At 40.3% G+C, this 10,722-nt stretch overlaps 1 protein-coding gene across 1 annotated transcript; it reads left to right on the forward strand.

Annotated features, from left to right (window-relative positions):
* Window positions 1-620: 620 nt before the first annotated feature.
* LOC120989473 (olfactory receptor 6F1-like) lies at window positions 621-9,962 on the forward strand. The gene is made up of 2 exons (XM_040417597.1): window positions 621-719; window positions 9,021-9,962. The coding sequence occupies exons 1-2, from the start codon at window positions 621-623 to the stop codon at window positions 9,960-9,962; spliced, it is 1,041 nt and encodes a 346-aa protein (XP_040273531.1).
* The last annotated feature ends 760 nt before the right edge of the window (window positions 9,963-10,722 follow it).

A 10,722-nucleotide genomic window follows, 5' to 3' on the forward strand; every position in this document is an offset into this window, starting at 1 on the left:
GAGGGTCATGTGACGTGGCCAGCGTCACATGACCGACACACCAACCAGTTGAGCACCGAGTGATCAGCTCGGCGCTCAAGGCAGACTAGGAGCAGGGAGCCACCCAGCAGTAAAGCCGCCCTGGGAATGAGGTCAAACACAGATTCTCATTCCCAAAGCTAAGCAACAGTTCTGCGGGCAATGGGGCACCGAGTGCACCTTCGGAACCCCGTTACAATATTGTTAGCATAAAGCAGCTTAATAATTACATGATAGCCATGCTTCTAGACCCTTTATATAAATGCAAAATGGGAGAATGTTGTCTTGTTGCCAAAAGGGAGGCCAAATGGCTGTGTTACCAGGATACACTGTTTATGCAGCTTGCCAGTGCACATCTTTTGACGGGCAGATGCCTGCCACCCACATGTCTGCCAAGGAGACTCCTCTCTGCACCCAGCTGAGCCACCCACCATTTCTGCTACGGCAAGTAGAAGAAGCCACAGCAGCAGCCAGTTCAGTTTCACAAATATGATAAAGAAGTTTTTTAGGTGCTGACACATATCACCAAAGGGTGATGTACTGTCTGAACAACCAGGTTCAGTCCTACCTAACTAGTGTCATTTCACAGAGGGCTTTTCAGCATGCCAGTTGGCATCAAACCCAAAGGCACAAAGTTTAACTCCAACATTGTGAAACATGACTTACAGGACATACCATATGAGTACAGAGGGAACAGAGGTGTATGAAGAAGACAGAGGTGTATGAAGGGGAGATAGGAGTCTGGGGGACATATGAGTGCAGAGGAGACAGGAGTGTATGAAGAAGACAGAGGTGTATGAAGGGGAGATAGGAGTCTGAGGACATATAAGTGCAGAGGGGACAGAGGTGTATGAAGGGGAGAGAGGAGTCTGGGGGACATATGAATGCAGAGGGTACAGAGGTGTATGAAGAAGACAGAGGTGTATGAAGGGGAGATAGGAGTCGGAGGACATATAAGTGCAGAGGGGACAGAGGTGTATGAAGAAGACAGAGGTGTATGAAGGGGAGATAGGAGTCGGAGGACATATAAGTGCAGAGGGGACAGAGGTGTATGAAGGGGAGAGAGGAGTCTGGGGTACATATGAGTGCAGAGGGGACAGAGGTGTCTGAGGAAGACAGAGGTGTATGAAGGGGAGAGAGGAGTCTGAGGACATATAAGTGCAGAGGGGCCAGAGGTGTATGAAGGGGAGAGAGGAGTCTGGGGGACATATGAATGCAGAGGGTACAGAGGTGTATGAAGAAGACAGAGGTGTATGAAGGGGAGATAGGAGTCGGAGGACATATAAGTGCAGAGGGGACAGAGGTGTATGAAGAAGACAGAGGTGTATGAAGGGGAGAGAGGAGTCTGGGGAACATATGAGTGCAGAGGAGACAGGGGTGTATGAAGAAGACAGAGGTGTATGAAGGGGAGAGAGGAGTCTGGGGTACATATGAGTACATATGGATTTGACATAGAATGTGTTTTAGGGAACTTTACACTAGTTTTCAAACTTTGTTTTGCTTGAAGTTATCTGCAGTTAGTAAAGTTTTCCTTTTTTTTTTTCTTTGGAAACTTTACAGATCTCTTGACAGCAGATCATTATTAGAGATTTTCCTCCTCAGAGATCTCGGCACCAGGAGACAAATGAGGTAATGGTAAAACTTTTTATACAATTGGTTTCCACAGCCCATTCTCTTCACTATGTGGATACACTATATATACAGGCAGTGGCATTGCTCCTGTGAACCTCGCAGAGGTTTTCTACACCAGAAAGCTGCTGTGTCATATTGAAGATCTGAATCATTACTTTATCGGGTTTCCTTTCATTTATTTCTAAGAAGAATATTTCCAAGAAAACAAAGAATGCAACATGATTATCATCAATACGAAACTGGCTTGTCAGGAAAATCCATAAAATCTGATGTAAATTCATATTCATTGTGGAGATTCCCAGTCTTTGCAGGAATTGTTATGTGACACACAAACAATGCTATGAATGAAACTATTATTATTACTACAGTCATCTTGAAATCATATGAAATATGGTGATTACTTGTACAAATCAATTTAAGCACCGGCCTATTTTCAACATTAAGGATTGAGCAGTGTGTTGTTTTTTTATCTTTTTTTTTCTTTCTATTATTTAGTCTTGTATGATATAAGGAGCTTGGTAATTTTACTCTGTGGGTCACTACAGTCAAACAATACCTTTTTTGAATAGTTTTTCTTGTTATTTATTTTTTTATATTTTATCCATTTTGTGCAAATATATATATATATATATATATATATATATACAGTACAGACCAAAAGTCTGAGACACACCTTCTCATTCAAAGAGTTTTCTTTATTTTCATGACTATGAAGGCATCAAAACTATGAATTAACACATGTGGAATTATATACATAACAAACAAGTGTGAAACAACTGAAAATATGTCATATTATAGGTTCTTCAACGTAGCCACCTTTTGCTTTGATTACTGCTTTGCACACTCTTGGCATTCTCTTGATGAGCTTCAAGAGGTAGTCCCCTGAAATGGTCTTCCAACAGTCTTGAAGGAGTTCCCAGAGATGCTTAGCACTTGTTGGCCCTTTTGCCTTCACACTGCCGTCCAGCTCACCCCAAACCATCTCGATTGGGTTCAGGTCCGGTGACTGTGGAGGCCAGGTCATCTGGCGGTAGCACCCCATCACTCTCCTTCATGGTCAAATAGACCTTACTTTCAAAGTTTTCCCAATTTTTCGGCGGACTGACTGACCTTCATTTCTTAAAGTAATGATGGCCACTCGTTTTTCTTTACTTAGCTGCTTTTTTCTTGCCATAATACAAATTCTAACAGTCTATTCAGTAGGACTATCAGCTGTGTATCCACCTGACTTCTCCTCAACGCAACTGATGGTCCCAACCCCATTTATAAGACAAGAAATCCCACTTATTAAACCTGACAGGGCACATCTGTCATGTGAAAACCATTTCAGGGGTCTACCTCTTGAAGCTCATCAAGAGAATGCCAAGAGTGTGCAAAGCAGTAATCAAAGCAAAAGGTGGCTACTTTGAAGAACCTAGAATATGACATATTTTCAGTTGTTTTACACTTGCTTGTTATGTATATAATTCCACATGTGTTAATTCATAGTTTTTAATGCCTTCAGTGTGAATCTACAATTTTCATAGTCATGAAAATAAAGAAAACTCTTTGAATGACAAGGTGTGTCCAAACTTTTGGTCTGTACTGTATATATATATATATATATATATATATATATATATTAGTGTTGATCGGGCACCATAGTGCTCGGGTGCTCTGGCCGAACACATCGGGATGCTTGGGTGCTCTACCAAGCACAATGGAAGTCAATGGGAGAACCTGAGCATTAAACCAGGCACCCCCTGCTCTGAAGAGAGGAGGGTGCCTGGTTCATAGGAAAAGGTTAGAAATTAAAGGAAACACCACCAAAATGGTTTGGAAACAGCATGGGGTAGACATCTGGATGCATCTTGTACTCTTATTACCTATGACATACAATAGACAACCACACAAAGGCTATTTGACAAAAGCCAGGTACAGTATGTGGAAGCCAATAATCTATCCATAAGACAGATACAGTCAGCATACCTTACAATGGCAGCCTTGTGCACTATGAGACATTCCAAACCAGCTCTCATCTGACCGAGAGCCAGTAAGCCTCAAAGTTGCTTCATAACTGTTGGATGGCTTGGGTGGACCTGCACACCTAGATCATTATCATTAGGGTGACAAAAAGCTTTTTGATTGTCCTAACATAGGATTCAATAACCTTTCTATACAGTTTTGTCATGTAAACTAATTTGCATAAATATGGGCATATGGGAAATACATGCAAATAAGCAGAATCTGCCTTATTTGCAGATTACAGGCTCTATCGTAGGGACGGGCTGCACCTCAATGGGGAAGGGGCAGCTGTGCTGGGGAGAAAGATGGCTAGAAGGTTGGAGGAGTGTTTAAACTAGGGACTGGGGGGGAGGGAAATTACATTATAGGAGGGGAAGATAGGGCAGATAGAGACCGGGGGCAAGGTAGTGGGACTTGGGGAGGAATGGAAGAAGGGACTAGAACAGTTCAGAAGGAAAGGTGTAGGGTAAAAAATATACATAAACCTCTCAAATGTATGTATACTAATGCCAGAAGCCTGACTAATAAAACTGGAGAATTAGTGATGTGTGAGGAGAACTATGACATAGTGGGAATAACTGAGACATGGCTGGATGATATCTATGACTGGGCAGTTAATGTACAAGGTTACAGTCTGTTTAGAAAGGACCGTCAAAACCGGAGAGGGGGAGGGGTTTGCCTTTATGTAAAGTCTTGTCTAAAGTGAGGGACATGAACATGTGGAGTCACTGTGGGTAGAGATACATGGAGCTAAAAACAACAATAAATTACTAATAGGAGTTTACTATAAACCACCTAATATACCAGAGTCCACAGAAAATCTACTACTAAACGAGATAGACGAGGCGGCAAATCATAATGAGGTGGTTATTATAGGGGACTTCAACTACCCAGATATAGACTGGGAAACTGAAACTTGTATATCTCATAAAGGAAACAGATTCTTGGCAATAACCAAAGACAATTACCTCTCCCAACTGGTTCAGGACCCGACTAGAGGGACGGCCATACTGGACTTAGTATTAACCAATAGGCCTGACAGAACAACAGACATGCAGGTTGGGGGACACCTGGGAAATAGTGACCATAAAGTAATAACCTTCCAATTTTCATTCAAAAGAGCGTTTCTACAGGGAGGAACAAAAATACCAAACTTCAAAAAAGCTAAATTTAGCCAACTAAGAGAGGCCATAGGCCTAACTAACTGGGACAAAGTCCTCAAAAATAAAAATAGTCACAAAATGGGATATCTTTAAAAACATCCTAAAATCTCATTGTGAGAGGTACATACCGTATGGGAATGAAAGGTTAAGGAACAAAAAGAAACCAATGTGGATAAATAGAACTGTAAAGAAAGCAATAAATGACAAAAAAGAAAGCATATAAATCACTAAAACAGGAGGGTAGCACATGTAAAAAACAAATTAAAGCGGCCAAACTAGAGACCGAGAGATTAATTGTCAAAGAGAGTAAAACTAACCCTTAAATGTTCTTCAATTATATAAATGTTAATAAGTATAAATCTGAAGGTGTCGGCCCTTTAAAGAGTAATGAGGGGGGAGTCGCAGAGAGCGACGAGGAGAAAGCAAAGCTGTTAAATATTTTTGTCTCCAATGTATTCACTGAGGAAATTAAACTGTCAGATGACATGCAGAATGTAAAAAATAAATTCCCCATTAAAAGTGTCCTGTCTGACCCAGGAAGAAGTACAACAGCGACTTAAAAAGATTAAAATAGACAAATCGCCAGGACCGGATGGCATACACCCCCGTATCCTAAGGGAATTAAGTAATGTCATAGCCAGACCCTTATTTCTGATATTTGCGGACTCTATACTGACAGGGAATGTCCCACAGGATTGGTGCATGGCAAATGTGGTGCCAATATTCAAAAAGGGTCCAAAAACAGAGCCTGGAAACTATAGGCCGGTAAGTTTAACATCTGTTGTGGGTAAACTGTTTGAAGGTTTTCTGAGAGATGCTATCTTAGAGCATCTCAACGGAAATAAGCAAATAACACCATATCAGCATGGCTTCGTGAGGGATCGGTCATGCCAAACTAATTTAATCAGTTTCTATGAGGAGGTAAGTTCTAGACTTGACAGCGGCGAATCAATGGATGTCGTGTATCTGGACTTCTCCAAAGCATTTGACACTGTACCACATAAAAGGTTAGTATATAAAATGAGAATGCTCAGACTCGGAGAAAACGTCTGTATGTGGGTAAGTAACTGGCTGAGTGATAGAAAACAGAGGGTGGTTATTAACGGTACACATTCAGATTGGGTCACTGTCACTAGTGGAGTACCTCAGGGGTCAGTATTGGGCCCTATTCTCTTCAATATATTTATTAATGATCTTGTAGAAGGCTTGCATAGTAAAATATCAATTTTCGCAGATGACACTAAACTGTGTAAAGTAATTTACACTGAAGAGGACAGTATACTGTATATATATACTACAGAGGACAGTATACTGTATATATATACTACAGAGGACAGTATACTACTACAGAGGGATCTGGATAGACTGGAGGCTTGGGCAGATAAGTGGCAGATGAGGTTTAACACTGACAAATGTAAGGTTATGCACATGGGAAGGAATAATGCAAGTCACCCGTACATACTAAATGGTAAAACACTTGGTAACACTGACATGGAAAAGGACCTAGGAATTTTAATAAACAGCAAACTAAGCTGCAAAAACCAGTGTCAGGCAGCTGCTGCCAAGGCCAATAAGATAATGGGTTGCATCAGAAGGGGCATAGATGCCCGTGATAAGAACATAGTTCTACCACTTTACAAATCATTAGTCAGACCACACATGGAGTACTGTGTATAGTTCTGGGCTCCTGTGAACAAGGCAGACATAGCAGAGCTGGAGAAGGTCCAGAGGAGGGCAACTAAAGTCATAACTGGAATGGGGCAACTACAGTACCCTGAATGATTATCAGCATTAAGGTTATTCACTTTAAAAAAAAGACGACTGAGGGGAGATCTAATTAATATGTATAAATATATCAGGGGTCAGTACAGAGATCTATCCCATCATCTATTTATCCCCAGGACTGTGACTGCGACGAGGGGACATCCTCTGCGTCTGGAGGAAGGAAGGTTTGTACACAAACACAGAAGAGGATTCTTTACGGTAAGAGCAGTGAGACTATGGAGCTCTCTGCCTGAGGAGGTGGTGATGGTGAGTACAATAAAGGAATTCAAGAGGGGCCTGGATGTATTTCTGGAGCGTAATAATATTACAGGCTGTAGCTACTAGAGAGGGGTCGTTGATCCAGGGAGTTATTCTGATGCCTGATTGGAGTCGGGAAGGAATTTTTTATTCCCCTAAAGTGAGGAAAATTGGCTTCTACCTCACAGTTTTTTTTGCCTTCCTCTGGATCAACTTGCAGGATGACAGGCCGAACTGGATAGACAAATGTCTTTTTTCGGCCTTATGTACTATGTTACTATGTAATAACGTAAAAATAATTGCTACTGTAAAAAAACTTTTACCAAATTCGAACTGACAATGTTTTATGCAAATTGACTTTGGATGTTTTATCCCTAATTGCCATGTTAGGGGTAAATATAACGTAAGTCATTGATTCATTTTTCTTATTCTTTTTTTATTTTATTTTGGGTGGCGTGGGAGTGGAAAGCAGCAATTATAATGTTGTTGCTTGGAATTTTCGTTTTCATGGTGTTTACAATACGATCTAATAGGCAAAAGCACATTGCAGACATAGGGTCATTGGTTAGGCCCTTAGTTGCCATGTCTCCTCCAGTAAAAGAGGGAGCCCTCATCCTCTGTTAACTCCTTAAATGCAGTCTATAAACTCCAATTCCAGCCATTTCAGTACTGCAACTGTATCACACAGCCGACACCCACTGCTGATGGACCAAACACAGTTCCTGAACCAATGCCATCCGTGCAGCATGAAGTGTAGGAAGTTCTTTCAAAGCTCACTATACAATTATGCCATGGTGTGGAAAAACAAAAAGATTATAATACAAACTGAATATGTACAATACAATTACATTAGTTTAGAGACTAAATATGGGTGGAAGGCAGAGGAGACAAAAGAGTTGTGAGTTGTAATCTGGAGATGAGTGAAGAAATATACAGGGGACAAAATCATAAAGAACTTTGTATGAACTGTGGCATGTACTTTATTCATTGGCTACATAGCAGTCAGTGAAGGCACAGAAAGAGAGGAGAGGGGGTGCAATAAGTAGAGATGTAGTGATAGACAACTATTGAGGGGTGGTGTAGTATTTGGGGAAATACTGTAGATGATAGAAGATCTAGATAAAAGATAGTGGAGGAGCTGAAGTTGAGGCTAAAAGAGTTATCACTCAAGATCAAATTAAGAGGTGGGGGAGGAGATGAAAGATATGTTCTGAGTAGCTAGAACAGAGGTGGTAGAAGAGCTAGATGAGGAACGACAAAGAACGTAGAGGAGAAGTTGTGAAGGAGCTGAGGAGAGATGGCAGGCTGCATAAAAAGACCAAAACATAAATTCAGATGCTGAAGATAAGGTGAGATCACTGTACAACTGCTTTCTGCATTTTTTGTGGCCCCATTGAAGTGAATTGGTTTACATTCGAGCCTGAAAAATGTTGTGTGCACTTCATGTGCATGAGGCCTAAGAGATCATTGTTCCTGGGACTTGATTTTAGGGTTGTCTCCATGCAGTAGAAGTGATATGATAACTATATTTTGCTTGTTGTGATTGCAGCATTTTTTAAAAACTTTAAAGACACATAATATTGAAAATTATCTGTTTATGCAACCGATTTGTCTTTGATGTATCTTTATGAGGGGTCTTTTTTGTGAATTGTAGTTTTACTACTAACATGTTGGGGTAATTAGCTCTTATTAATTCTTCCTTTAAAAAAATAAAATACATAACCATAATACATAACCAGGATTTGTCCAGGAATTTTATACTGATGCTTATCCTCAGGGTAGGTCATCAATATCTGATCGGTGCTGGTCCAACTACCGACAGCTTACCGAGCACAGAGCTTTGTACTGCAACTTGAGCCCAATTATTTGAATGTTACTGAGCTGTGTCTAGGCCATGCGACTGATGTATGTGGTGTTACTGGCCTAGGACGAGGCTGTGGAGCCCAAAGAAACAGGTGGTCAGGATGGGTGCCAAGAGTTAGACTCCCACCAATCTGATATTAAAGGCCTATCCTGAGGAAAGGTAATCAATATAAAAATCCTGGATGAACCCTTATATGTTCATACTGTATATTTGGTCTACCACTAGTTTAATGCTATCAGATTTGTAGTTTTCCATGTCTCGCACTGTATGATATTACAAGAAAAACTAATTTCTAAAATGATTGTGTTTTTTGGCAGTTAATAGAGGGAAACAATCAGACTGCAGACAATGACTTTATCCTTTTAGGATTTCAAGCCAGCCAACATTCAATTGTTTTCCTCTTCTGTCTTTTCCTGGTGGTTTACTGTGGGACAATATGTGGGAACCTCCTAATCATCACCCTGGTGTCCACCAGCAAGAACCTCCAGTCTCCAATGTACTTCTTCCTTACACACCTGTCCGTCAGTGACATCTGGTTAGCCACAGTTATTGTCCCCAACATGCTCTACAGCCTACTGAATAATGGGAGCACCCTTACTTTTATACGCTGTATGACTCAGTTCTTTTTTTTCTGTATCCCAGAAATATTTGAATGTTTCCTCCTCACAGTGATGTCTTATGACAGATATATGGCCATCTGTAATCCCCTCCATTACACCTCTATTGTGACAAGTACATGTTGTGTGATATTGGCCGGCACGTGTTGGGCGTTAGGTTTTTCCTGTGCAATGATTTTCAGCATAACAATATCAACGCTGACATTTTGTGGACCAAATATCATTGATTATTTATTTTGTGATCTGGTTCCTTTAGTAGAAATTGCCTGTTCTGATACTCATGGTATTGAGCTAGAAGTCATTGTGTTATGCACAATAGTGTTGTTCATCCCCATCACGATAATTATCATATCTTATATTAATATTATTGTCACCATCTTACAGTTCCAGTCCAATATCAGTAGACAGAAAGCCTTCTCCACCTGTAGTGCCCACCTCACTGTAGTCATCATGTTCTACAGTACTTTACTGACTGTCTACCTTTTCCCAAAAGGAGGACCATCTTTAAACCTTAGTAAAATCCTATCTCTGCTGTATACTGTATTTACTCCATTGATCAACCCCATGATATACAGTTTGAGAAATAAGGAAATCAAAAAGTCTCTACAGGAGATGATAGATAAATGTAAAACAATATTATAATAATCTATAGGTGATAGGCAAAGAAGTATCTCCCAGAGAAAGAACCCTCGAGTTCACCACCAGTTGGTTCCTCTTTCTCTGGGAGATACCTCTTTGCATGGTGGAGCATTGCCGCCATGGCTCCATCCACAACTTGTCTCTTTAAGGAGACAAAATAGCTCCCCTAATCTTTAGACAAAGTAATTGCATTTATCTAGACCTTGAGACCAGACACATTTTTTGGGTACTCACTATTCATGTTTGCAATTTTTACATTCATTTTATCAATAATGGAGCTGTATGATGCATCTTTGCTCAGACCAGCAGTTGGGTTGAGTATCAGATCATAGCCATTCCTCTGTAAGATCAAGCTGTAGTTCAATCAATACAGACACATCAAATGAAGAATCATTTTGTGCTTCTTGATTCTTGCTTAAGTTTTTATATTAAAATGACTTTAACCTCTTTAGGATCAGGTGATTTTCTGTTTTTATTCCTTCCCAGAGCCATAACTTTTTTATTTTTCTGTTCACTTAGCCATATGACAGCTTATTATTATTATTTTTTTAAGGACAAGTAGAAATGTCTAATGTCACCCTTTAATATTGCTTACAAGGTACTGTAGTGGGAATCTGAAAACAAATTCAAAATGGGGTGGAATTGGAAAAAAAAATAAGTATGCCACATATTTACGTAATTTGGCGGGTACTTATTGATTTTAGGGTTTGAAAGACAAAAAGAGCTTGATAGACAGGCACTCAAACAACTGGATATTAAAACC

This window comes from Bufo bufo, chromosome 1 (genome assembly GCF_905171765.1).
Source record: "Bufo bufo chromosome 1, aBufBuf1.1, whole genome shotgun sequence".
Lineage (NCBI taxonomy): Eukaryota > Metazoa > Chordata > Amphibia > Anura > Bufonidae > Bufo > Bufo bufo.